This window comes from Dermacentor silvarum, chromosome 2 (genome assembly GCF_013339745.2).
Source record: "Dermacentor silvarum isolate Dsil-2018 chromosome 2, BIME_Dsil_1.4, whole genome shotgun sequence".
Classification (NCBI taxonomy): domain Eukaryota; kingdom Metazoa; phylum Arthropoda; class Arachnida; order Ixodida; family Ixodidae; genus Dermacentor; species Dermacentor silvarum.
In genome coordinates this window covers 217,559,334-217,587,111 of record NC_051155.1, presented here as the reverse complement: position 1 = coordinate 217,587,111, position 27,778 = coordinate 217,559,334, and the positions used below count along the sequence as shown (strand labels likewise).

Below are 27,778 nucleotides of genomic sequence, written 5' to 3'. Positions count from 1 at the left end.
TAGACCGTAGGTGACAGAGGAAACCCATTAAGATTATAGTTGCGCGCAGTGTTGATTTGAGAACGACGATATATTTGCATGACTTTAATTTTCTTATATTTAGTTTCATGTTTCATTTTAAACAGCATTCCAAAACATGGGCAAGATAATGTTGGAGCTGATTACAGTTACATATTCGAGCTCCTATTCAGAGGACAGCCGTGTCTTGAATGAGATTCACTAATGTTGTATCTTCAAGAGCTAAACACACGCACTTGAAGGAAAGGAACAGGGGCTTGAGACCAAAGGTACAGTTTACTAAGCACCACTCATGCACAAAAAAAGAAAGAAAGAAGAAAAAAAAGCAGGCTTGTTTTGTGAGGAAGGTGCCTACAAAAATGCGATAACAAATCAAACGATTGCGAAAACGCCGGGAAATGACAGCTTCTTATGAACGAATTCGGTCCTCGATATTTTGTCGCCATGTTTCACTTCCTGCTCACATATCTATACAGGTCGTGCTCACGAATCTGAAATGCACAAACAAGCAGCTTACGAGTGAGCCATTGGTTGAGCGCGCATTTGAATCATTCCGACAGTCACTTAGACAGCCAGTTGGCCATATTGCGCACACGTGGTCAGTCTCACCGTGGCATTGCTTGCCGTCGTGGCTGCTCTGGAATCCTCCAGTGACAAACGCAGCGGTAGCCGCCGCGAGTGTTGCACGCAGTCGCCGTTCTGGCACACGTCTGGTTGTTCACGGCACTCGTCGATGTCTGTGGCACAAACACGGGGCCGAAAAAAGGGAAAGGGCATTCGTGGTACATTCATCAACTGACAGTGAGGCAGCGGTTTTGATTAACACATCATTTGCTTCGATTACAATGAGAAACAGACATGGTAAGCACACCGTGAGATCCTGCACGTAATACAATGTCTTGATCCGGACTTTGGCGCCACATTTGCTTCTCGTACCGGTTACCATAGCTCCTAGGGGTTCATATGTATGCTTTGCTCTCGTATGACCGAAATCGAGTGAACAAGAGAAGCCTCAGCCTGGAGCCAGCGTTTCGGTAGTGCGGGTTGTCTTATCAACACACTCGCTAAGACTTTACCATGACAAAGACCTCAGGACCAAGGTCTTCATCGGAATGTTGGCTCGATGTTTAGATTCTCCTTGTTAGCTCACTGTGGATCACTTGAGTCTCCGTCTTGCTGTGACCCCCTTCTTCTTTTGATCAAACATTAAGCGGTCATGCGCTCGTATTATATGCAGACGAATTCAGTTTTCCCATTTCGTGGTGCGGAAGTTGCCCTTCGTATAATGTTCGGTTTCGTATTAATGACAAGCGAGATATTATGTGACAGTATAAGCGCCTTTGTTTAGCGAATTCTTGTCAGTCAATACCACGAAAGCTCATGATTTGGCTTGCGGATGACACTTCAATCTTCTTTTATGGCTGTTTTTTTTTTTTTTTTTTTGCTACCTCGGCATACTGCGAGTAAGACGTCGATTTTGTGACAAAAGAGCACAGCGCCGTTCCTTCTTCGTAGACTAGATTACGCCACCGGAGACTCGCATATACGCCATACCTTGGCAGTCGTCCCCGTAGCTGGAAGACCTCATGCCGTCAGGGCAGACGCACTGGAACTTGCCCACGAGGTTCTTGCACGCGAACCGGCAGCCGTGAGTGCCCGCCGCGCACTCGTCCAGATCTGCGTGAACACAGTCGCGCCGCACACGGAGTGTGTCAGGACCCCGCTGACCAGACAATCACTCAATACGTACCACGGCCGACCCACACTATTTCGCAGGCTCCTTTAAGGTGAGCGTCCTCCTTAGTCTACTGACTATGTGCGCTCACCATAGTCCAATAACTGAATGACTACGACAGTCCCTGCTTAATTGCCATTTACGACAATGTGTTTCGCTTTTCAGTGGCGTGCGTACCTTGGCAGTGCTTTCCGTCCGGCGCCAGTTCGTACCCATAGGGGCAGGTGCAGCGATACGAGCCAGGCGTGTTGACGCACCGGAACGCGCAGCCGTCCGTGCCCAGGTGACACTCGTTCACGTCTGCGTGTGCAACAGTCGACGAAGAAACCGGCCCACAGGCGCGAACGAAATTCATGAATGCACAGTACGAAGGCAAAGGAACATTGTGGCAAATCGTTGTAGCGTCACCGGCACCGCTCTAGCCGCAGTCATGTAGCAGCTGGAGCGGTAACGGTGACGGCTTTAGAGAGAGCGAAAGTAAGTATGAAGAAATGTATGGAGGTTAACGAAGGAGCGCCTGGTTTGTTACCCTATACACAGGGCATCATGGAGGAGGGCATGCATATACAGAAGGACTTACTGAGAGAAATATAAGGTCCGATGAACACATGCGCGCCTAAGGAAAACGTCCCATGGTCGGAGGCAGTGAGATAGGTTAGTTGATCTCCAAAACCATTATAACGTCTTCAGGCCCTTGTGTATGCGGTACGTTCGCTTGGGGCATTATGTGTAGACAATGGCCGTTCCTTTAATCGTGCTAATTCGATGGAGAACAATTGTCTGTGGGTGTAAAGTTAAGGATAGTCACACGAGGAGTGGCCAATCACGTGAATATGGTCTCGTTGCGACCGCAAATAGCGCGCACAGCTCTCTTAGTCTTTCCTATGAGATCGGAATAAGCTCTTGTGAATGGGACTGAAATTCACAGCCTACAGAGAAGACTGAAAGGCCACAGCGTAGCGGTTAGGCGGTAAGAGTACGCTATAACTGATTGATGGATGCTGCTGAAAAAAAAAATATCACTGTGCCAGAAACGCGATGTCGCGGGGAAGGATGTTTTACAAATAGTGTTTCATACCTTCGCAGACCTGGTTCAAACCAGGCGCATATCCATCCTGGCAGGTGCAGTCGAATCCGCCCACGGTGTTGGTGCAGCCGCCCTTTCCGCACACGCCGGGCTGTTGGGAGCACTCGTCCACATCTGCGGCGTGCCGCAGAGGAAGAGAACGGTTATGTAAGACAGCTTAATGAGATTGCTTAATAAGGTCGACAGCTGAACAGTGGTGCACGGGCTTCCTTCGCTACAACTTTTCAATACAGGTGTGCTCGTTTCACTTTAACGAACGGTTTATAATTCAGCGTCTTGCGTGTCTTCATTGGACCCGCTATCAATCCTAAGTAGTTGTCGCTATCATTCCTAAGTAGTTTCTGCTTTTCTTGTTTTCTATATATCGTGTGGAGGTCAGTGCTCGTAAGGGAAGACAATGAAATTGAATGGCGGAGATCACTTAGTCCTGTCCACCTATCGTTCGACGCTGCAATCCTGGTTCACCTTCGCTAAACGATAGTTGGCCGAACGACGAGCGACTTCATCCTGGCAAGCTCAGGAACGCACACTGTGGTGGGCTAGGGAGGACTCGTACTGACCAAGGAACTTGGAGCAACAAATCTTCTATGTGCACGTGTTGTCACAACATGAGTGTTACTTTCGCTTAGCCCTATAGTTTGACCTATGGTTGCCTGTGGTAGCGTGTGCTGGCGACGGAGCTAGAACCCTGCAGCGAGTGCCCTGTGCGCAGAACAGCCGGCTTACCCACGCAGCTCTGTCCGCTCGAGTCCAGCTTGAATCCAGGCTCGCACTCACAGCGGTACGAGCCGTCCGTGTTGATGCACTTGCCGCTGCTGCATACGTCCGGGATCTTGACACATTCGTCGATGTCTTCTCAGACAAGGCAGGCAGGAAGAGACAAAAAGAGTGCGAAATGTTGTTCCTCTGCGATTCCTTCCATCGCATCCTATCGGCATATCTGTTTGCTGATTTCGTTGTACAAGGACATCTAAGCACTCGTTTCATATAGTTTCCGTGCTTTTTGGTTGCTCTCGTACGAATTCACACATGTGCAGTGATACCTGACGCCACTCGTGCTGTGCTTTTCCGCCAAGGTCAAGTCGGCAGCGTGATCGGTATTGAATATCTTTAGTTGTGCACAGAAATTGTTCAGAAAAATGGAAGCTCCCACTAGGCTATCAAAGTGACCTATTTTCGTACAGCTTTAAACGTTTGCACTCGTTGATATAACTTTGTACTGTTTTGTACCTAGGTGGATGTGGGCCCTTGTCAAGCTGCCTCTGCAAAGAGCAGCATTTACCCACAGCTTCCTTCGTCCAGTGTGACGAAAAATAAACATTATTGATGCGAAAGCATCAAGTGGCCCATTGAGCGGGAAAGCCGGTGTCTGTCTTCTGGACGAGCGAGAAACTGCACCTAAATTCTCATTGGCTGCGACGCCACCTCACGAGCGCGCCTCGACGGAGCAGAGCGGCGAAAGGGAACACTTGCCCTAATGCTGGCGCGCCCGGTATTGTGTGAGGGGAGAGGGCAACGCCGCGACGCCACGTCACCCTCGCTCTCAGAAGCCTGTGTTGTCTGCACGTTCCTTGTCTACGCAAGCTCTCGTCTGCGTGCTAACTGCGCCTCGGTAAGGGCAAATCAAAACGCGCCAAGATGTAGCAGTCCTGTGCACTCTGCTTTATGACGTCATGTTACTAGCACCGAATTTTCCATTCTTAAGCCCGGCGGGACGAAAAAGCGGTGACCTCAAAATCACCGCGGCTTACTCGGGAGCGTCTCTATTAGATTTTGTGGCAGTCGGTCAAGGTAGCATGACGTCACGGATCGAAGTGCACCGGCCTTGTGCTATCTAGAGCCAAGTGTCTCAACGCGCTCGCTTGCCCGCAAGAAGTTCATGGACCGCTCAGTTCGAAGGACTGCTCAGCGGCGTTCAATAGGACTTTAATCTTTCGCATTCACAACTCATAAGAAATGCTTAGGTGCCCTCGGATTTTTTGTTATTAATATACCTCCGATGCCGAACTGCGGCCCCACAATTCCTGCTCTTCTATTCTAACAAGACGTGGCAGTTGGGATTTTTTTTTTATTGTTCACCCAAATAAGCATGAGCTGCATTTGTTACCTTTTCTAAAGATTGAAGAGTACTCGCAATATCGCGAAGACCAATTTACAACGAAGTATGGCGTCCGCATTCCGATGGGGGCGGTAGGCAAAACCACTCGTGAACTTACATTTAGGTACGCGTTAAAGACCCCCAGCTGGTCAAAGTCAATCCGGGGCCATTCATTACAGCGTCTCTCACAACCCTCAGTTGCTTTAGGATGGCAAGGCCCGTGATTCAATCAAACTTTTCAGTGCTTATAAATATGACCAGGAGTACGGAGGTACCACTAGCGCAACTGACTCCTCATTGAGAAGACGAAAGCTTTTTAACATGCAGGCTTCAAAAAAGGCTTTGAAGTCGTTAAAGTAATGTCCCACTATACACAAATCAAACCGGAATGTAATAACTTACCTAGCGTGCTGCCGTCGACTTGCACGAAGCCAGAGCCTAATGGACATAGCGCCCTGAAACTGCCTTGTTAGGCATCGAGAACAGATCGCATTAATTTGCAGTTTCCTTCGCCGGCTTCCTCAAAGTGTTGTTTTAAAGCACGCAACAGACAGTTCGCATGAAATAGAGGAATCAGAGTATAGGTTTCTCCAATAATGCTGTGAGTGTTTTGGAACGAACTTGCAGCGTGTATGCTGCAAGGATACATTCAAAAAAAAAAAAAAAAAAACGATGGCAGTGCTGGCAACTCACTTTTTACGGGAGTAACTGTTTGCTTTACATTTCAGTTCATTTTCAAAATGGAGTAAGCTTACTCTGATTGATCGCAAGAAGAGTAAATATGTTGCATCAGAGAGCACGAGAACTCTGAAACAGTAGTAAAGTCCGGGACAAGCACATACTACCGCATAAAAGGGTTGCGCCAGTAGTCTGTTGTTTTTATGCCGTGGGCGCTCGTGAAACAACAAAAATGGTGTCATCTGTATTGTTTAATACGGCGACAACTCGGACGCAATTTTTTAAACATGGAGTGAAATTTCCGAAATTTATTATGCAACTCTGAGGTGAAAGTTCCGACCCGTCTTTTTTTTTTTTTTTTTGAAAGTGTGAGGGGAAGGTACGAAAAAGATGAATGTCCAACTCCGTCGATGCTTGACGAAGATCGATAGTCATAGCTTGCAGCTGCGGTCCCATTGAAGTGTTAAGTCATTCGCGAGACAGGTAAACAAGACGAACTACGAAGGGTAACGCAAAAAAAAAACAAAAAAAAAACAGAAATAGCTGAAGAAATTTGCAAACGCACCCTACAGATCTATTTTGATTCCTCATTGATATTTACTTTTCTCTGCGTACATTTCAGGCTATATAAATCATACCGTATATGTACCATTGTTGATCGTAAGTGTAAGTCGACGGACTGCCTACAGATAGATTAGAGGAAGTGTCTAGAAAATTTCCAAGATTCACGGGCAAACTTTCCGCGCAGTGGCGGAAGGAACGTTATTGAGCGAAGGGATCGACAGCATGCTCGTCGTTCGGTGACGTCAGCACTCACTCTCCGAGGGCGACGGGCAACGGGTGCACTGCAAGTGGTCACCCCAGGCGGCCGATCCGTGCATACAGCAGCACTCCTGGTGGCTCATGTTTCCCGGCCGGGGCTCCGAGCACCGCTGACCGTGGTACCGCAGGAAGCAGTGCTTTTGGCGCATGTCTGGTCCAGCGAGGGAGGAAAGACGAGAGAAATACCATGTTAAAACGAAACATGCTCTCGCTAATTGTACATGCAACCTCGGTCAGAAAAGCACGAGGCACACAGAGGTGTCATGTGGGGCACCCAGAAGTGTCGCCTAGAAAACTGCGCAAACAGTCAGCTTCCGAGAAATTTCGAGCCAAAATCTTTCAATATGGCGTTCTGCGTAGGCAACTGGACCGCCAGGAAAATGCTTTCTCGTCTCCGTGTCTCCGAATTATGCCACAACTAAGCACGATCGCGTTCCCCTCCAGCGTTCGGGCGCCGTCGTGATCTAGCATTCGAAGTGATCTTGAAGGTGAAGCTCTCGTGCCCGGAACGAAGGCAGCTTGGCTGCTTTCCTCGTTAATTCTGGCGAAGGTTCAAACGAAAGTCTTGCCCTGAGCTATATAATGGTATCGTCGCCACGCCTGGGGTGGCAAAGCGTGCAATGACAATCTCCCGCTCGTTTACAGTGGCCATCCGACGACTTGACCAGGCGTCTTCTGTATTCCGAAAGGCAGGACACGGGGGAAACAAGCACGCAAGCGCTAAATAACTTTATTTTAAGAGGGGAACAACGTGTGACAACGCGAGAGCCTCGAGTGCACCGTGTGCGCTTACCGATGCAGCTCTTGCCGTCCGTGGATAGCCGGAATCCCGGTGGGCAGGTGCAGGTGAAGCTGCCGCGGGTGTTGGCGCACACTCCTCCCAGGCACAGCTGCGGGATGGACAGGCACTCGTCTACGTCTGCGTGGAGTCAACGAGTGGCACGGTGGAGCGACAGCGGAATACACAGATACAGTGAAGTCGTTACGATATTCCTGTTGCCTTACAGACTCTTTTCGTAGCCACATAATTGATTTTTTTTTCAAGAGTTTCCACAAAACATTGGGGTGCGCGCGGCTGCTAAACAAAAAAAGAAATATATTATTTCTATTTGTTTTTCTTTTTGATCTACACATTTCTGTAAGGAAGCTGATGTGTTCCTCTTCGCAAAATGTGGCTGCATTATACTACACTCGCAAAGCTGTGGTTGAACGAGAGATGTCTCCCTAGCAAACGTTTCGACAGGGGCACTTGTCTCCTTCACGGTCCTGACGAAGACATGTAACCTGGTCGAATCGTTGGATCGAGCGACATCTATTGTTCGACAACTGCTTCTCACGTCTACATCTTCCTGCGTACCTGCGACTTATACACGCAAAGACTGATAACATTTAAAAATGAACGAACGCTACCCACGTACGACTGATCATCTTTATACGCCGACACAGCTGGGCTGTGTTCGCTGCTCTCTTCACAGTGTAAGGTGACCATATTTAGATTAGGGCTGCTGCTTATATACACAAGCAAACCCGACAAACACAAATATATTTGAAAAAAAATTCGTCCAGAGTAGCGGGTGGGGGTCTGTATAAAAGAGTTGGGCTAATGCACGAATGCATGCGGTATACATAGCCACGGCCGTGACATAGGGCATAAAAGCGGCATCCGCACCCACGCAGTGTCGGCCGCTCTGCGACAACTCGAATCCCTTCGGGCAGGTGCACTCGAAGGAGCCCTCGGAGTTGCGACAGGTGCCCTCCTGGCACATGTCGGTGTCGCACTCGTCGATGTCTGCAACGGAAAATGCGGTGAGGGAGCAAAAGAAGAAGAAACAAAGAAAGGAAACAACCAGCAGCAGCCCCAAAAGTCGCCAGGGCTTCCGTGTCGGGCTGTCAATTAAAATTCACTGCACGTCCGCTCACCAACGCAGCTTCTGCCGTCCTCGCTGAGCTCGTAGCCCTTCTGGCACTCGCACTGGAAGCTGCCAATGGTGTTCCGGCAACGCCCGTTGTGGCAGATGCGGTACTGCGTGCGGCACTCGTCCACGTCTGCAACGTGAGAGATGGACGAATGGTCACCAGACAAGGAGGAACGTTGTCGTCCCTCGAAACCAGTGACTTTCAACTCTCACAGCAAAGGGACTCAAGATCAAGAGCGGTACGACGACGTAAGGAGGCATTACAAAGACGACGTCCTTTTGTCTCAAGTCTCGATATCACTTATTGTCGGCACGTAAGTAGTGAGAATAGTTTCCCGAGTACGTTTTACGCTGTGTCCTGCGCGCTCAAAGGCCGCAAGGTCCGTTGTTACTTGATGCCTGATCGAAGGGTTTTTTTTTTATTTTGCTTTCAAGTTGGCGCACTATGATCATCACTTATAGTGTCTTTTTGTGAACGCACGTGCGACCAGAAATCAAATAACCGCAAGTGCGCATTCAGTGGGTGACACAAAGCTAGAAGCGCGACTCGCATCGCAGCTGTATACTTTCCGTTACAATCTATAATTTGTTGTCAGCATCGCAAGCGAGCCGGAACGTTAATCGCGATCGTTGCTAGGCACTGAAGGCGCAACAGTCGACTTTTACAGTTTCCGCAGCACACCCAGCATACCTCCGGAAATGGCTGTTTGGTACGAATGTACGTATGCAAGTTAAAGATTCTGCGATCACGTGCAGACCATCGGTGAGTAACCACGCTTACCCGTGCAGTCGTTGTTAGGAGACAGCTGGAAGCCAGGACTGCAGACGCAGCGGTAGGAGCCGGGGACATTCTCGCAGACTCCATTGGCGCAGATTCCAGGACCCCGCGTGCATTCGTCGTAATCTGCGGCGGAAGGGTACTGCGGCATCTCAGTCGCGCCCAGAACGCGCTATGGAGTCACATCCACAATTCAGTGTCACTTTCACGTTTGCTTGCTTGAGGTTAACGAAGTAGCATTTCGTCATGAGCTTTCAAGCACGAAACCTTTGAAAATTTGTATTTAACGATGCGTAAATCAAATCGTAGTAAGCTTTAGTTATTTAGGACAAAGCGGATTTCAACAACTAGAATTTCCTCAATCGCTAGTTAAACGTTACGTAGGTGAAACAAAAACTGATTTCGTGTGCTCGACCAATCTCAGGTTCTTGGCATATGGTCTTTGACGGAGATCGTTTGAATCTGCACTTTATACAACTTAACAAAGTATTTCTCCAGTGCCTTTTCAGTGTGGTTGTTGCGCCCTTTGAACGCTAACAAACGCTGTATAGTCGAATACTGACGGCAGTTGGCTTTAGTAGGACTAAATGTAAAGTAATTGCGTCATACAAATAACATAACGACCGCGATAGGTTGCCGACTAAATGCACGAATATTTTTTCCTACCAATGCAGGTGTCTCCAGCAGGCGTAGCGTAGTAGCCGGGGTTGCAGGTGCACTGGAAGCTGCCGTCCAAGTTGACGCACACTCCGTTCTGGCAGATGCCTGGCTTCTCAGAACATTCGTCCTCATCTAAATAAACAAACCATTTTAATTGCAGGATACGGTTTCTCGAAGATAATCGTCTGATAACCAACAGTACTAGCTTGCACATTATGGTGTCCTACAATCTGTTACAATGATCCGCTAAGAGCTGTACGAGCCAACGGGCCACCTTATTGGCCGCGTAATTATTGTCGTATTGTGCATTGTGTGGATGTGTACTGGCGCCAAGGCGAGAGGTGGGGGGGCTGTCACCTCGCTCGCTCGTTGGTTCATTCGGGATATTCCCTTGCATTAGCAATCATCGTCGATGGCTTCTGCATAATTAAGAAAAATCGAGCAATGGCGCTTTACTGTTTTTGCTTTGCTTGAGTATTGAGCATTTTGTGTGCGATGACCAACAGTGCTTGGTGACGCTTTGCGAGAAACTGCGATAGCTTGGCTCAAAGCTGAGGACGTATCCTGAAACGTTCCACTTCGGCGATAGTTCGCCTAGGTGACAATTTCGCCTTCAGGCGCGCGCTGATTGGCTGGTTAAACCCGACGTCATTCGATTTTGCTCAACCAGACAATCAGCGCGCGCCTGAAGGCGAAATTGTCGCCTAGGCGAACTATCGCCGAAGTGGAACGTTACAGAATACGTGCCCTGATCGACGTATCCTATGGCCATTTTCAAGTTGAAAGGAACTGGGTAGCTTTAGAGCACTGAAGACAGAGGATGCCGCTACCCACCTTTACAGTCGCGGCCGTTCGCCGACAGCTTGTATCCGTCCGGGCATTGGCACTTGTAGCTTCCGTCGGTGTTCACGCAGTTGGACGTACCGGTGCATAGTCCAGGTGTCGTTTGGCACTCGTTGACGTCTGCGTCGACGTCAATCAAAAGAATCGAAATGCAATTGAAGTTACGAGATTTCGTACGACAGTGGAAATATTGCTGTGACAAAACTGACAAGTATCAAGGCGAAGAAAAGAAAAAAGAAACGTTGCTCTGGTGCTCATCAATGGCAAATCAGTGACATGAATTAGTTTACTGCCTGAATACAGTCATGTTTCTTTCTTAGTGAATACCTCAGCGATGCTGCAGTGTTGCGTAATTTTCTGTTGCAATTTTGTACTAAAAGCAATGCAGACACCAAGCTGGGTACACATATGGAGGTTTGACCAGTGCACTTATCATTGACACGTTGAAATTGATATTTTCTACTCTTGTCGGGACGAGCACATTGTATCACTTCTTCACTTCTCTTCAGGAGTGAGGAACAACGCTATAAAACAGTGCTGTACCTTTCGGTATATCTAGCCTTTCCGTCCCTCCCTTCACTTACCTAATTAACTATATTATGCGACGTAAAGTACATGAAAATCGCATGTCGAAAAGAACAGTGATTGATAGTCTTTCTCTGACAAATATATATATATATATCTGAACCCGCCCTGAAGGCACATCACTGAATTGTGGGTCAAGTGCTCTGGCTCGGTTACTTGAATACAGAAAATAATTATACATGCGAATATACATTCAGGCAGCACACCTACGCAGAGAGGGAGAAAAAAAATAATGCTTACATTATAGCGCGCTGTTACTAAATATGGAGAAAATTTCCCCGGAAAATATTGGACGTACATATCACTGCCAGACCATGCTTACCTGTTAATTTCAAGAAATGATTAAAACATATCCTGTTTGAAAGGAAACAAAGAAAATGTGCGCGCAAATAAGTGACCTTGCATATTTGTGTTTGTATTAATGTGCTGAGAGTAATGCAAAAGGAAACGAAATCAAAGCCACGGTGTTATTTCTTCGTCCTCTCTCATCTGTGTGACGTTAATAATCCTTATCATTCTCCTTGTAATCCTCAGGTTACCACATTAGGCTGCGGGATTGAATTTATACAGGAATTTTGTTAACCTGAATGCTTGCTCCCTACCTCACACGACGGCCTTATGTTTTATTTCGGGCTGGCATCGGTGCTTGAACGCAGTTTGCTGTATACGCTTTGAAGTAAACTATCGCAAAGAGCGGCTGCGGAAAACCACACGTATTACACGACTGATCAGTGTTCTCTCTTCGCTTTATATAACTGCAATCACTCGCACATGTTACTTTAACAACGTTTCCGCGTTGCTGAGATGAGATAATCCGGAGCGTAGGCTCACCGAAGGGGGTCAGACCGTATTCTCACCTTCGCACATATGGAGGTGCACGTTGTAGCGATACCCGTCATAGCACTGGCACAGGAAGCTGCCCACGGTGTTGGTGCAGTGGCCGTTCTGGCAGACCATGCCCTGGCACTCGTCCACGTCTACCAAGTGTGAAAGCAAAGGGGAACAAAAGGTTCGCGTTAATGTGCACCAACCTTCGCTTATACTTGAGCTTGTGCATGTAGCTGAACGTGCTTCTCGCTTACCGTCAATTTCCGAGGTGAGCGGGTTCATCATGGTACCGACGGTGGTGACGGCGCACAATTTTGCATATTGCGCTGCGTAAAGAGACGGGCGGGAAACAAGTTGCTGTTAAAAGGTGGAACACGAGCAACGCCGGCTCCCTAACAGAGCAAGAGAAATGCTGATTTTCAAACAAATAGGCAAAAGTTTTAAGTAAGTCTGACATAAGGTTAACTTCACGAGAAAAAAAAAAGTTGTCGCAGTTTCACCTGAAAGGCGAAGCATCAATTGCGATAGCAAATTTGAGGAGAGCTATACGGAGTAATGATAGCAGCTTTATCAGCTGTATTAACTTGAACATGCAGCAGCACCGGCAACACGCAGAACTGTTGTCGACGCCGTCGGCGTTTTGCCCGCGTTCGCTCAAAATGCATGCGGCGTTGGTGACTGTTGCTGGAGCCTCTCATATAAATAGGCACTTGGTGCCGCAGCTAAACGTCGCCTCCCTTCCCTCCCCCTCCCCCACATCCTTTTGGGCGTTCGAAGAAGGCACGTTTGCTCTACATATATGGTGATTGTAGAGGAGGAAAGAGACGCCTACTTCTGCAGCCCTTAAGGGAGCACTGGCGCTGAGCCGTGCTCCCTCAAGGGCTGCAGAAGATAGCGCCAACCTTTCCCTTTCCCTCAAGAACCACTTATCATCACAGCGCAGAACGCGCGTTTGTTCTCCGCCGTGCGTTCACTCCCCGTGAAAGCGCGCGTCCCTCGCGCCCTTTCACTCGCACATACAGCGTTCGGCGCGCGGCGACGATTTCATCTCCATTGACGTCATACGGAACCTCACGGCGACGGCGACGGCAGAAATCTGCTTTTGAGTGTCCATATAATTGCTATCGCAATAAAAAAAAACAGTTTGCTGACAGAGGATTGTTCTGACGCATGCAGTGCGCAAGTTGCAATACTATATATATATATATATATATATGTATATATAATGCTTCATTTGTTTCCTGGGAGTGTATTTCTGCAGGTGTTCTATGAGGTGAAGCAACTGACAAGATGTGAAAGGCACACATTCATGAACAGCATGAAAAGGAATCAGCTTCGCCCGAAAGGCGAAGCACCGATTGCGATAGCACATTAGCAGACAGCTGTACGAAATAAGGGTAGTAGGCTTATCGGCCCAATAATCTTGTAAACATGTGCTTACTAACTAAATTAACAAGCATGATGTATCGCGCGCACAAGCAAGCATGAACACATCTCACTCGATGACCGCGAAAACTCGCTGTCAAAACGCTGGAGGGAGGAAGCATGGCAGCAGCAGCGAGCGAATTGACCTTCGTGCTGCCTCACGCTTCAACGCGAACTAAGCTCGGCGAAAGCACAGCGCACACGAAGCTATCAGCCCTCGGTGCACTCTGCCCCATTGCAGATCGCTTGCAAGATAGGGCCCGTGCGGCCGTGACCATACGCAGCTGCCGTCGGAGTAGGACGTCCCCCCCCCAACACTATCCACCCCTCCCCTCCCCTCGGTGCCTTGCGCGTGACGGAAGACGGCGTGCTTCCTCCCTGCTTTCCTTCCTTGCACGCGCAAGATTGATCAGATCGCTTTCAAGATAGGGCCCGCGCGGCCGCGCCATGCACAGCAGCCGCCGGAGTAGAACGGCGACGACGTCGGCGAAAATGGGCCTGGAGTGTCAATATAATTGCTATCGCAATAATGAGTTGCAGCATCAGCAACATCACATGGAAAAAAGAACGTTGGGCAAGGTAGTCCGCGTTCATCATTGTGAGTCAGCGCCGTAAAAGCGACACTAACCTCTGTATTCAGAAATGCACTTGAACTTAAGCCGATGCTTGACTTGATCTAGATGACGCCTGACGTGAACGCGCCGAAGGAAACCCAATGAACATCTTGGGCACGTTTGCGCCAGGCGTCATCTAGATCAAGTCAACCATGGGCTTCAAGTTAACGTGCATTTCTGAATACGGGGTTAAGGATGGACAGCAAGAAGCCTTTGTGATTCTTTCTCTCTGTCCCCGTGTAGGTTGTACAACGCTGGTCTGCAAAGATGAAGCAAAGTTGTAGTCCTTTGGTCTCTGAACGTGTTCTTGGATGCTCAGCAATTATTACAGTCGAGAACGTCGTCCGTAGGTGCTACAAATCACAGCGCACACCGAGACAAATACAAGAATTGGCGAAGACAAGCGCTTGTCTTCGTCTATTCTTGTATTTTTTTATTTGTAGTAACATTGAATACAAACTAGCCCGGTCTCAAACCTTGTTTCCGTAGATGTCGGTCAATGTAATTTTGTATCCGAGTGCCTAACATTGTCCACCATTCATGCCTCGTTTCATCCTCTGCTTCGACGCGGGTTAAAACAGAAACACCAAGTTCTAAACGAAATTAGTTTAGTTTAGGTACAAAATACATCTTTAGAGTGATAAAATTCCTTTCAGAACTTTGTTTTAATTTTTGTTTCGCCGAACATGCGTTGATTATTAATGAAGAGAATGTAAGCCAAACTTCAATTTTGTGAATTTCGCGCCCAAACTGTAGCTTTAGTACGTTAGTTTGGCGTCACAATTTTCGGAATATTTCCTCGTATTTAGGTCGTTCTCGCGCAAAAAAAAATGCCCTGTAGACCGTCTGATGAGTGCTGGTTCATTTAAGACGCAGTGAATTCTTTATAGACTGATCAACAATCGACTACGCAGGAGGAGACGCGGTCAAAATTTCTGACCTCACGGGAAGCCGGTGCGGTAAATCCAATGATCTGTTTTTCTTTGTTTTTCTTTCTTTTTTCCGACTTAACTCCGCTCCCGTATTCTGTAATGCAATTTGCCCTAATACAGCTTAACTTAGTCATTTTACTTTGGTGTCCCATAAAGTATATATACCAGCTACTCTCCATGAAGGCTCGCTCGAGTTGGCCTGCGGCCCGAAGTCCTTTCGATAATAAATACCTTGGCGCATAAAATAATATACGAAGAGGAGTAGCTCGCTCAAACCGTGTGGTTGCTGACGGCGCAATATTTAAGAGCAAATAATAGGGAAGAAAAATGTCTTCAGTTCGTCGCCTTTCGGACTCGCGTGCGAGTGTACGAGAGGGCATTTCTGGTGAGCGTGCGCTGATGCGCATGCAAAATTTAATTTTCAGTAACGGCTGTGAAATTGTACGGCGCGTATACTCGAAATATACGAAGTTGGCGACATTTAATAGCTCGTTAAAATGGCTTCCAATTCAGCATCAAGCTGAGACCGTATTTAGTAACGATCCTTCTTTGTTTTTCATTTTTCATTCTTCTTGCCGCTCGTCATTGGCTCCACCGCTCCTCTGCTAGTGCCAGGATCAACCACTCGGTGGAAAGGATGATATGAAAAGACTAGAATTGGAGGAAATGAATCCTTGCAAAATACGAACCCCCGACAAAATTTTACACGAGTGAGTGTTCTTTAAAAAAACATTTGTTCATGCATTTGTTAATAAAGTTTACTGTGGTAAGTGCGAAGAAATGCAGATTTTGTGACTAACGCGTGTTCGGCTGCGGACAGGGTTGGCAGGGGTGACCCCAGGCCTTGCCGACCGAGCAGCAGCACGTCATCTTGGTCTGGTTGGTCATCATGGGATGGCTGCACACGGGTGGCTGCCGTAGGTCCACGACGTGGTAGTGACTGTAGCATTGGTCTTTCCTCATATCTGCGAAAGAACATTGGGACACACACACACACACGCGGTACTTGCACATCCGTTTGTTCGGCTAATTTCGAAGCACAGCGCACGCGCTCTTGCACAGTGAGCGTATGCGCGATAACCCGCGTAACCACGGCCGCGCAAACACAATGGCGCACTCACAAGGACCTGCAGATGAGTTTGTTACCACGTGTTGACAGCGGGTTTGAGTTGCGGGTATTGCATAGCGACTGATAAACTGCAGAGGTTGTTTGAGACGAATTCGCGTACAAATTAGGGCTTTCAAATTTCGCTATCGCTTGACGCGGCGTCGCTATTGGGGGTATACTGGGAGTTGTATATGTATTGTAAATTCTCATTCCGCTGACGGAGATTGGAAGACCGTGAACGCTGCTACCAGTCCGACCGCATGCGAGATCACAGCCTGTGGAATGCACTACAAGATCACGAGAAATATCAAGGAACATAAAGGATTATGCATTAATTGTGACTTGTTTCACGAAAGTTTACTTGATTTGTTTAATTGTGTGCATACAAATACGTGAACCGTACTGATCAATTGAGATCATAGCGGTCTGGAGCGATTCAATCTTACCCACACAGGATTTGCCTCCGGGAACGACTACGTAGCCGGGAGGACAGTAGCACACGTAGCTGCCGTCGCTGTTGTGGCAGGTGCCCGGGCCACAGGCGTCCGGGTACAGCCTGCACTCGTCCACGTCTGGGCAGCAGAGGAAGTAGCAGTGCACATACGGTGAGCTGATCGATTAAACCATAACAACACCAGCAGACATTAGCAGCGCGAAGTACCGTCTATCGTCATTTACGCGTGTCTCCTCTTGAGTTTATCTGTGACACGTCTGTCACGCTTCACAGACGGTCGCTGCAGTTTGCGATATAACGGCAGGTTTCACGCTTTGAGTTTCAAGACATATATGTCCGTTGGAGCGGCTTTATAGACGGTACATTCTATTCGTAGTGAACAAGGCGACAAATCTATGACGGTAAGTAGGTGCAGATTAGCATTGGTTGCCTACCCCTTGCGTCTGCCTCAACCTTCAATAATGAGACTGTAGTTGCAATAACCATCAAGCTGGGGGAACCCGTAGGCATAAAGGCATGCTTATACCGCTGCAGTCTGGAATATTATTTGTTCACGTCAATGATCAGGGAAGCATGGCAGCTTTGCCAAAAGGGCAGTCACTCCATTAGCTGAGTTACCTTGTATGCTCCGTCGGTGCCACCTTTGACAGCGTCTTCACGTTCGCATGACGCATCATTTAGCCTTACGTCTCACTATATCAGAGGGCGATTTTTTCTGGGCACCACGTCAGGTATGTGACGTTTACTATCAGGGCGTACGCAATCGCCAACGAAGGCAGAAACTCACCGACGCAATTCCTCTGCGTGTCGTCCAGGGTATACCCGTCGGGGCAAACGCAGTGAAAGCTTCCGAACGTGTTGGAGCAGCGGCCTTCGTGACACACGTCCACCAGCTCCTCGCACTCGTCCACATCTGCGTTTGCCGAAGGCGCGGCAGAGAAGGCGCAGAAGCGAAGCGTGTTATAGTTCTGTGGGCTGTGCCACATCGTTATGTAACTAAATATTTGGTTACTTGCTTCGTCATCATTATCATCAGCCTATTTTACGCCCACTGCTAGACGAAGGCCTCTCCCGTCGATCTCCAGTCACCCCTGTATTGAGCCATCTGACACCCATCCTATGCCTGCAAATTTTCTAATTTCATCACCCCACCCAGTTCTCTGCCGTCCTCGTCTGCGCTTCCCTTTCCTTAGCACCCATTTCTTACTCTAATAGACCACCTGATAGACCTAGTCTGCTCCACTTATTCCCTTATTCTCAACTAGAATATCGGCTACCCTGGTTGATCTCTAATTCACACCGATGTCTTCCTCTCTCTTAACGTAACGGCTAACGTTATGAGCTTCCCTTGAAGCTGCAGATCTGTCGGAACTGTCGCTGCAGTGTATATTGCCAACCTGATCAGATCTCATCGTTTAGCCGAGCCATTGCGTTGAAATTACATACCTTCAAGAGAAACGGTGATCTGGTTTGGTCGGAAGCCTGGACCACCGGGACACAGTTCCTTGTAGGCCGCTGGAAGTGGTGACGGAGAAGAGGAAAGCGCATTTATGTTCGTGTTGTGTGTCTTACGTGCAATAATGGTAGATATTTTTTCTTCAGCGCAGGTCTGATGAACTTGCACTATGTATGAACGAAACCGTTCGCCATATCTTAGGTTACAATTTAATACTCAAGAAAGTTACAGGGCAGACGAAAAGTTTCAGGCACCGCTTTCTGGTAAGCATGACGCACCCAAGCAAAGAGGTTGCATGAACTGAAATTCTTACTTCTCTACCCATCACGATGTTTAAAAAAGGAAAGTCCTGACGCAGTTATGTTTTTACACTGTCGCATCACGTGAAAGGAGTCATTCTGCGCTACATTTGCTATCAATGTTGTTCTATAGGGAGGTGAAGGGTACTCTTGGGCAACAACTACCCTTAAAAATGTGTGTTGTAACGCTTCTGGCCTCAGGAATTATTAAAGCGTACGATGAATATTTGATATGCACAATATAAGGCATACTCCTCTTCGTTAAGCTCGATGCACGCTTTCTTTTAGCTATCCACTTGGAACATTGCCACTCGACGAATATTTTTGTTGCCCAAGTTGTAAAAACACTATAGTTTTTTCTTGCTTATGGAACAAATGCGCGTTGCCTCGAATGTCACTGTAACATCTCCATTAGTACCCACGCTACCCTTTCTGCATTCGCTAACTGTCCTGCACGATCGTGACATAGACTTTACGAGCATCCCCTTTGAAACGATGCTGTGGCTGGGGCAATCAACCTCTGCTTTCTTATCTCTCTGCTGCATTTATTCTGTCCTTCAATTTGTGGTACGAACTGAAAAACCATCGAATATTTAAGTATTTTTGCTCTAAAAACTACTCTTCTTTTCGTTCAGTGTTTCCGAGCCCCGTGCGACATCTCTCTGTGACATTTCCGGTTAAGTGGAAGGTCATGATATTGAGCGAAGCTTGTCTCGCTGGCGACCATGCATTAAGGCATAAACAGCATAGGTCAACCGCGAGCATTGCTGTATGCGTTCGCTTTCGGTGCGACTAGCTACTTAACATGCGCCGACCAGTATCCTACTAGTAATCTGCTCAAATTCCTGCAAGTCTACAGACCTACATAATAGGCATTAAGAACTCTGTCGGATTTACGCGCTTAACGTTGTTTGTTCTCTTCTCTTTCTATACTCTTCTACCTTGTAGGGTAGCCAGCCAGGACTACCTCTGGTTAACCTTTCTGCCTTTCTGTGCACTCTTTTCACTCTCTCTCTGATACAGTCGAGGTGACACGTTGTTCATATTGGAAGCCGCATTACATCAACCGGCTGACATGAGCAGCACATGCTAGGCAGTGGGCTAAGGGCACCTTAGCCTAGAAATATACGCACTGGAGTTTGCAGGTGGGCAGATGTCGCACGCGCGTCCCCAGGCAGCTCCGACAGTGCAGCAGCACGTGGCGCGAGACATGAGCTCCTCCATGGGCGACGTGCAGATGCCGCGGCCGTGGAAGTTGCCCTGGACCTTGCGGTAGCACATCTCCTGCCGGGTGTCTGCGATACGAAGAGGAAGCGCGAACGAGTGCGCGGGTCCACTAGTCATCCACGCTGCAGTCGGCCACAACGGAACACGCACCATCGAACCACCCTCGAGCATCGCTGATGGTCATTCGAAGGCTGTCGCCTCAAACGACGATTAAATGTGATAGCATTTGTTCCGCTAATGTACTATTTGTTTTCGCCTGTCAGGCTTTCTCAAGATTTATACCATATTCTCTTCTTTTTTCTCTCTCTCTCTCTTTGCCCCCTTTCCAATCCCTATATCCCCACTCTAGTGCAGGGTAGCTTAGCGGGAACTCGCCTCCGGTTAACATCCCTGCCTTTCCTCTCTCTCTCTCTCTCTCTAACAGATTGTCGCTGGAAAGCCACGAGATTTTCTCGGAGAACACGCGAGAAAGCGTCCTGGGTGTATTCAGTGCTTAGATGCACTGTTGTTGACGTTTGATGTGGCTAATACCTCGCTAAAAACGAGGGGTTTCGAATAGGAAAAAAAGAAAAAGAAAGAATGCAAGTACCAAGTGACACCGACCTACGCAACCTGTTTTGGTCGGCGTGAGGCTGTAGTTCGGTGGGCACTGACAGACGTAGGAACCCGCCGTGTTGACGCATCGGCCGTTCAAGCAGGATTCCGGACTGGTGCACTCGTCAATGTCTGAAGGAAGAGAAGCAAAGAGAGGTTGGCGTCTGCAATACGGCTCCTAGATTAGGAGCGCCCGTGGCAAAATTATTGCTTCGACCACTCTTGGGTACACTTCAGTATTTCCTTTCATTATGAACACTTTATTAAGTTTTACTTCGATATTCAGTAAACAAAACATTATAACGCTTAAGCTTCGCCTTTAAGAGTGGAACGCGATAGCGTTATCGGGCCCCGTTCGCATCGCATTTTTCTTTATGAGTAGGCTTCACTGCATCACACAATGCGGAAAAGCCAGCTTACAAAGACCAAGCTTACACCGATCTCTTAAAGTCGGTTTCACTTTTAAGCACCAATGTATTGCTGGGGAGACATAAGCCCTCTATATAAGCCCTCTATATGAAGGCCCTAGGATCTTTTTTCACAATTTTATTAATTGTTTGCTGTTGCCCCGAGGCGCGCGCGTGTCCAAAACGCATTAGGCAGGCTAAGTCCCAGTTTGATCTTGGCTGAGCTTGAAGGTCAGATTTACGGAACCAAGCGGTTTATGTGTTTGTAGCTGGAGTAGTAGATATATCGCTTTAAAATTATGGGTTCAAGGAGTGCTCACCCGTGCAGTTACCGCCCGTCGAGTCCAGTTGGTAGCCAGGGTGGCAGATGCAGCGGAACATGCCGAAAACGTTCTCGCACTGGCCGAAAACGCAGATGTTGTCGAATACTGTACACTCGTCGATGTCTGGAGGAAAGGGAGAATACACAGTCGAAAGAACGGTTTACACTTCCTTTGCACAGACTATCAAAACGAGCCAGCTAGCAAAACAAGCGGTAAGCTACTGCTGTCGTCAAGGTAAGAACCGTAAAGTAGTCCCGATCGTAAAAACTTTGCATCGATCGAACACTTTACCCAGATAGCGGGCGCAGGGGAACTCGTAGGGAATGTTACAGATAACCAAAAGCTGGCCAGACTTTGTTGAAAATGGTCACGAAGATGCGTTGACCTTTACCACGGTCATTGCGCTGAACAAATTTTGAAAAAGGGCTCACTCACCGACGCACGCTCTTTCGTTGTCCTGAGGTGCAAATCCCATGGCGCACTCGCAGCGGTAGCTGCCCGCATGGTTGATGCACTGGCCGTTCTCACACAGCGACGTGATACTGCTGCACTCATCAATGTCTGGAAAACATAGGGGTGTAGTTTAAACAGAGTCACCTAGTGAAGTGAACATGTTCGATTATTCTTTCTTTCTTTTTTCCTTTCAGGATGGTGTACGCCTATATGGCGGGAACAGCAGAGATTTAAGCACAGGAATAGAGAAGTCATTCACATTGCTGACTTTCAGTTAACAGCTTTTCACAATTCATAGCCAAGAGCTATGAATTCTCTGACAGCTGCATGATGTCTAGGCTGTTGGTTGAAAGTCAGCCATGTATCGTGTGCTTCCGCGTTGTCTGGTTTGGTCTTGCCTAAGCCAGTATTTAGCCATGCCTCAATGGTAACCTTGTATTGTTATATGCAACACGCATTAATCTGAAAATTAATTCAGGAAATGGGGTCGTGTCAACCGCTGCAGGTGCAAGTTCGACAGGAGACAGTTTCCCTCACAGCGCCCCACACGGGCCCCGTCTCAATCGCACGGCGTATTCTTCAACCGGTACTCGTTTTCTCCTAGAACATCAATGCATCGTCTTCGCTGAAATGAAATAGAGCTCACCCTGGCACTGGAAACCGTTGCCGGTGAACCCGCTGTCGCACATGCACTTGAAGGAGCCGTTGGTGTTGATGCAGGTGGCGTCCGTGTCGCAACCTCCATTCTCCCGAAGGCACTCGTTGACGTCTGTTTAGGAGAACGAGAAAGAGGCGTCATGCGGACTCAGAGTGTCTGTGACACTGCCCACTTCTAATGAAGTAAGCGGAGACAAAGGAAAGCAAAAAGCCAGCTCGAAAAACATTTCTTCGAGTCCGTAGATGTATTATGCGACTGTGGGTGGGTGACAGCCGCTCTTTCACCGCTTCCGCGCCGCACACTCTGTCACGTGACCGCCCCCTCCCTCCTCCGCCATTTCTTTTCGCGGATGTTGAATTATCCTCAGGACGCTGTAGGTATGAACCGGGGGCATTATTCGCAAAGCTTTTCGTTCGTAAGTGTTCCTTGTGATTGGCCGGTCGCCTTCGGTATTTATTATGTCCAGCATCAGGATTTAGCTGTAATATTCTTTTACGAACAATTATGGCGTAGTGGCTTTTTGTGAGTATGGCCTGGGATGCTAGGCCAGCATAACGTAGCCACACTTTCCACACGAATAAATTCCTCGTCGATAATCCACCGCTCACGAACGGCCGATGCCGTTGATCACGTAGGCAGAGCGACGCTCCGATCCACACAAAACGTAGCACAGTGACGCGCAATAAGCCGAAGAATGCTCAATGCAACGCCCTGAAACAGGAAGTTGGCGTACTGTTGCCGTGGCTTGACCGTTATGAATGCACATTAGCTGCGAGGACATTCCTCGCAACAGCAATGCGGCAAGCATTGTTGAGAAAAATAAGGAAACATAAGAAAGGGAGAGAAGAAGCGGCCAGATGGTACTGCTCTCACGCACTGGACCGGGCGCATCACCTTTGCACGTGGTCCCGTCCCCTTGGAAACCTTCACGGCAGGCGCACTGGAACGAGCCGTCCGTGTTGATACAGTCCGCGAACTCGCTGCAGTCGTTCTCACCGTTGGTACACTCGTTGTCGTCTAGGAAAATCGGAGGAAATGAGTGGTTCGTTAAAAGCTGTACGGCTACCAACTACACCAATAGTTACTTAAGGTAACAATCAAGCAGAAAAAGAAATATATGGATCGCACGCACTGTGGGAATCAATGTAAGCGAAGCTTTGTATGCTGTTTGCTTTGATTGAAGATAAGTAGCGGTGATGTTGGCGGCGAACGTGTAATTTGTTCAGCGTAATAGGGGAGATAAAGGCACCAATTTGCAAGTCAAAGCAAATCACCTGGCTTAGAAAACAACGCAAAAAGTTGCTATGGGTGTGGCGATTTCGTCGGCCAAGCGCATTAACTGCGTCGTGGCTGTCCCCAGGCACCCAACATATTATGACATGTTAAACGTTACCTTGTGTGCACCACTGCTGGTTGTCTGCGTAGTTCACAGAACACACAGGGAGACGTGTTTGCTTGAGGCGTTGTTGTGCATCATTGTTCCTATTCTCTGAGGAGGTTGAGCATTATCATTGACTCACATGGCACATTGCATCGTGGCAGAAGTGTACAGAAGAACATTTCCTCAACAACGGTATAGTCAGCAAGGGGACTGCTCTTGCGCGTTCGGCTGCTGGAGAGGAGTGTCCGGACGTTTCACATACGGACGAGGCAGCGCAGCGCAGCGTGCTTCACCACCACGGCTGGCGGCAGAAACGCCAGCTACAAGCGCTCTCTCCGGACTATGCACGGTTGTAATGTTTACACTATCACAGCCCAGCAAGTGGCCTCCACAGCCCAGCACCTGCATTTTTGTGGCATATGAACGTGCGCACAGCACGTGCCATGCGCACAAACAGTAAAACGCCGCCGCAGCGGCGTTTCACTGTTTCAAAGGGGAGCCTATACAGTACCTCTAGGGATGCGTAGGGAGCCTACATGCAACACCGTTGTTAAACGGCGTTGCATGTAGGCTCCCTAGTGATGCGCGGAGGTTAGCGCCATCTGGGGGTGGTGCAAGAAACCCAGCGGCGCATGCGACTAAGACCATAGCAGCGCCCGGAAAGTAGTCGGGAGAAGAGTCAAAGAAAGCTTTGCTTTACAATAAAAATTACCGTAAGCCCAGTTGCGGAGAGAGAGAGAGAGAGAGAATAAACATCTTTAATGTATAAATGCAGCTTTGGAGAGGCGTCCTCATTCCAGGATGCCTTGAGCTCGGGCCGCGTCCTGGGCCCTCGCAATCAGCCGTTGCTGATCTTCGAGGTCGGAGCTGGCCAAGGCTCTCTCCCAAAGCTCGTTGGTGTGGTAGGGGTTCGGAGGATTGAGTGTCTTTTCGCAAGGAGACGGGGCTGTCTTCGCAATGTTTACACGATAACGGAGTAGCTGGCAAAGAGGACAATTTCCCGAGCAGTCAAAATAATAATAGGAGGGATGCAGTCTCTTTTCGCCGCAGGATAGACTAATTATGATAATTTTATTTGTTTCGGCATTATTTTACGTTCTTATCCGTTCTTATCCGTTCTTATCCGTTCTTATCTGTTTTACGTATCCGCAACTGGGGTTCGGAGGATTGAGTGGTGCAGAGAGGCACCACTCAATCCTCCGAACCCCAGTTGCGGATACATGTCTCTAATTGCACTCATAAGAACGTAAAATAATGCCGAAACAAATAAAATTATCATAATTAGTCTATCCTGCGGCGAAAAGAGACTGCATCCCTCCTATTATTATTTTGACTGCTCGGGAAATTGTCCTCTTTGCCAGCTACTCCGTTATCGTGTAAACATTGCGAAGACAGCCCCGTCTCCTTGCGAAAAGACTGGGAAGTTGGACTCACCGGTGCAGTGGGTGTGTCCCTCTTTGACAGAGTATCCCGGCTGACAGCGGCAGACGTACGATCCGACCGTGTTCTCGCATCTTCCGTACTTGCACAGGTGCGGGTTTCTCTCGCATTCGTCGTAATCTTCAGAGAAGCAAAAGGAGAACACGTTGTTGTATTCCGCCGAACACACTTAGCTATGCGCCAGTATGACGAAGTAAAAGCACCCGTCTCGAGATGTTGTTCTCTTTAGAGTTCACCATATATTTGATCCTCTCACGCTTATGCGCACTGTGCATAAATGTTTTCTCTTGCAATTGCACTTGGTCAAGAACTTCGTAAGCAAACAGAGGCGAACATTTTGACAGTATTCAGAAGCTCCGCGTATTAGTTTCTGAGTTAGTTTCTCTCGAATGGCAGCGTAATCGGTTTATTGAATAATACTGGAAACTTGAGCAACTTTAGTCGCCGGCTTTCCCACAACATTGATTTGATTGATATATCTATGTTATTTACTCGGTGAACAAGGGTCGAATACGAATGCCCACTCCTGTAGTGGTATTGCCAGCCCCACCGTTTGTGCCACTGTGTATTTCGACAAGCAGTCGCCCGCGCAATCAAACCTAGGGCGCGATCTTGTACGCGTTCCAAAATGGAACGGAGGCGGTCCGTTCCATCGAGCCGCACACGATTGGTCAATTTGAACCGTGATGATCAAATTGACCAATCGTGTGCGGCTCGATGGAACGGACTGCTTCCGTTACATTTTGGAACGCGTACAAGATCGCGCCCTAGTTACCCTTTATACCGCGGCATTTACTGCAGCATTGACCGGGGCCCGTATCTTGTAAGAATTGTTTTCCTCTGGTTCACCTCATTTCCTATCGTGCATCCCGCTATGCGGCCGACCCCGACAATAGCCGAGGCGTGGCTTCGCACGAGCTTAATGTTTGACAAAACGAATCGTAAGTGGAAAGAGCAGTTACAAGATAACGGTCCCAGGGTGCGGATTCAGGAAGCTTATTTTTCAAAACTGCTCGTCACTGGTCCGATGCATCCGCTGTCAAGACTAACCGAAGTGTTGTTCTTTCATATCGGTCCTTACGTATATATCAGCTGCTTTGTGGTCCATGCGACCACACTTAATTTCTCGTGTTCTTGAATACCGCCCACGCACTTGCGCGCGTAAGCGTGTGGCCGAGGGCGTTCTCTCTCACCTACGCATCCCTTGCCGTCGGGCGCCGGGAGAAGCCCTTCCGTGCAGGTACAGGTGTACCCTCCAGGTGTGTTGCGACACTTGCCGCCGCTGCATGTGTCCAGACCACGCGCGCACTCGTCGACCTCTGCAGGAAGAGGGGAGGAGAAAATTGAATATGGGTTAGCGAGTGATCAAGCTATTCATTCAGTTCGAGCGCCGACTTTACAGAGGTTTTGGTGTTCTTTCCTATTGGCTAGCCGCCTTGGATAATATTGTGTCCGACATCACGGTTGCCTCACACTTGTGGGAGGGGTATTCTGTTCGGCCGCGGCTGATTGGCTGGAACTGTATCAGAGAGGAGACTGATTGGGGGCGTCTGCCTCCTTCTCAGTGATACCACAGCCCAGCCAATCAGCAGTCCGGGCAAGCATCAGCTGAAATGGACAGTCCACTAGGTGGAAACTTATAAAAATACCGACGTCGAAATGAAAACACAACAAAACGGTATCATTCATGACACTCGAAATTTGACTCCTGAAATTTGATGTTTGGTCCGACAACACTTTGTTTCCTTCTCTACAAAAGTAGTCACCAATGCAGTGCTTTTTGAACCGCGTTACACAACTGCACGCCAAAGGATATCAACAATACTGACCGACACAACTGACGCCGTCTGGCGACAGTTCGTATCCTGGATGGCAGGAGCAGAAGTAGCTGCCCGGCGTGTTGGTGCACTGAGACTTGCAGTTGCCCCTGTTTATTGCGCACTCATCGATATCTGTAAGAAACGCCGAAAAAAAAAAGAGAAGGGGAGGGGGGGGAAGGGAATCGGAAGATAGTTTATAATATGTAAACATGTTCCTGTGTACTGGAGGATAGGATCCGTACGCCTTTATACGTGTCAGGGCCGTGTTTTGTAGCGTATATAACTTTTTTTTTAATTTTCCATTTGTCTAGTCCGTCGCCATTGGCTCGCACGAAACCACACCCTCGCTATCGTAGGGATCGGTCACGCAGCGATATAAATGGAAATAAAAGAATAGAATAAATCAAATCAATCAATTTTTTTATTAATTCACAAAAAGGTTTTGCAGATAGAGGTATAGAGAATAGAAAGAAAGTAATTATTAAGGTGTACGGCACCAGGTCTCTTTTTCAAAAGTTCTTCGTGGCTCAATCACGCACATTATTGAATATTTATGCTGAGCATTGCGCTCTTGAGGCTGATGAACTTACCCTCGCAGCTCGACTGTATTGTGTTCTGCTTGTAGCCGTGGTTGCAGATGCATTGGTAGGCTCCCATCATGTTCTCGCAGACACCGTTGGAACAGATTCCGCTCGTCCTGCTGCACTCATCGATGTCTTGGTTCGTGCGTGGAGACAAGTGTACCTCGATTAGGGGGATTGCAACCTTCATGACGTCATCATTTATGTCCACGTATTTGCAGAGAGCCAGAGTTGTAGTTAAGAAGTCTGACCGAGAAAGTGGCACAACGCGCGTATTCACAAGCGAAGAGAGATAAGATTTAAACAAGTAAGAAAGAAAGTTGTGTATTCAGCGATTGCCTATGGACGACTAGTAAATGCTCGGAGGGAGGTAAAGAGGCCCAAGAAACTTTGACGCGCGTCACGGTAGATCAGCAACGGTGGTGTTCCGATCCCGTGAATATGACGAGATTAAGTGTACTTGCCGTGGTGGTCATAGTCTTATGGAGGTGTAATTCGGAAACCCCTTTGTTACGAAGTTATCCGAGGCGATTGAAATTATTCTGCTAGATTGATAAA

General features: G+C 48.2%; 1 protein-coding gene across 1 annotated transcript in view; it reads right to left on the bottom strand.

Annotated features, from left to right (window-relative positions):
* Positions 1–27,778, bottom strand: part of LOC119442654 (fibrillin-2-like) — a 98,306-nt gene that overhangs the window by 21,584 nt on the left and 48,944 nt on the right. The window contains 31 exon segments of the mRNA XM_049662281.1: positions 628–667; positions 669–701; positions 703–755; positions 1,573–1,695; positions 1,931–2,053; positions 2,832–2,954; positions 3,567–3,692; positions 5,341–5,403; positions 6,434–6,589; positions 7,232–7,357; positions 8,108–8,227; positions 8,359–8,484; positions 9,136–9,258; positions 9,799–9,924; positions 10,627–10,755; positions 12,078–12,197; positions 12,303–12,374; positions 15,820–15,984; positions 16,574–16,699; positions 17,369–17,494; positions 18,028–18,096; positions 19,470–19,631; positions 20,167–20,289; positions 20,885–21,010; positions 21,323–21,448; positions 21,987–22,109; positions 22,893–23,015; positions 24,814–24,939; positions 26,013–26,138; positions 26,649–26,771; positions 27,230–27,355. Coding sequence (XP_049518238.1) covers positions 628–667; positions 669–701; positions 703–755; positions 1,573–1,695; positions 1,931–2,053; positions 2,832–2,954; positions 3,567–3,692; positions 5,341–5,403; positions 6,434–6,589; positions 7,232–7,357; positions 8,108–8,227; positions 8,359–8,484; positions 9,136–9,258; positions 9,799–9,924; positions 10,627–10,755; positions 12,078–12,197; positions 12,303–12,374; positions 15,820–15,984; positions 16,574–16,699; positions 17,369–17,494; positions 18,028–18,096; positions 19,470–19,631; positions 20,167–20,289; positions 20,885–21,010; positions 21,323–21,448; positions 21,987–22,109; positions 22,893–23,015; positions 24,814–24,939; positions 26,013–26,138; positions 26,649–26,771; positions 27,230–27,355 — 3,552 coding nt within the window.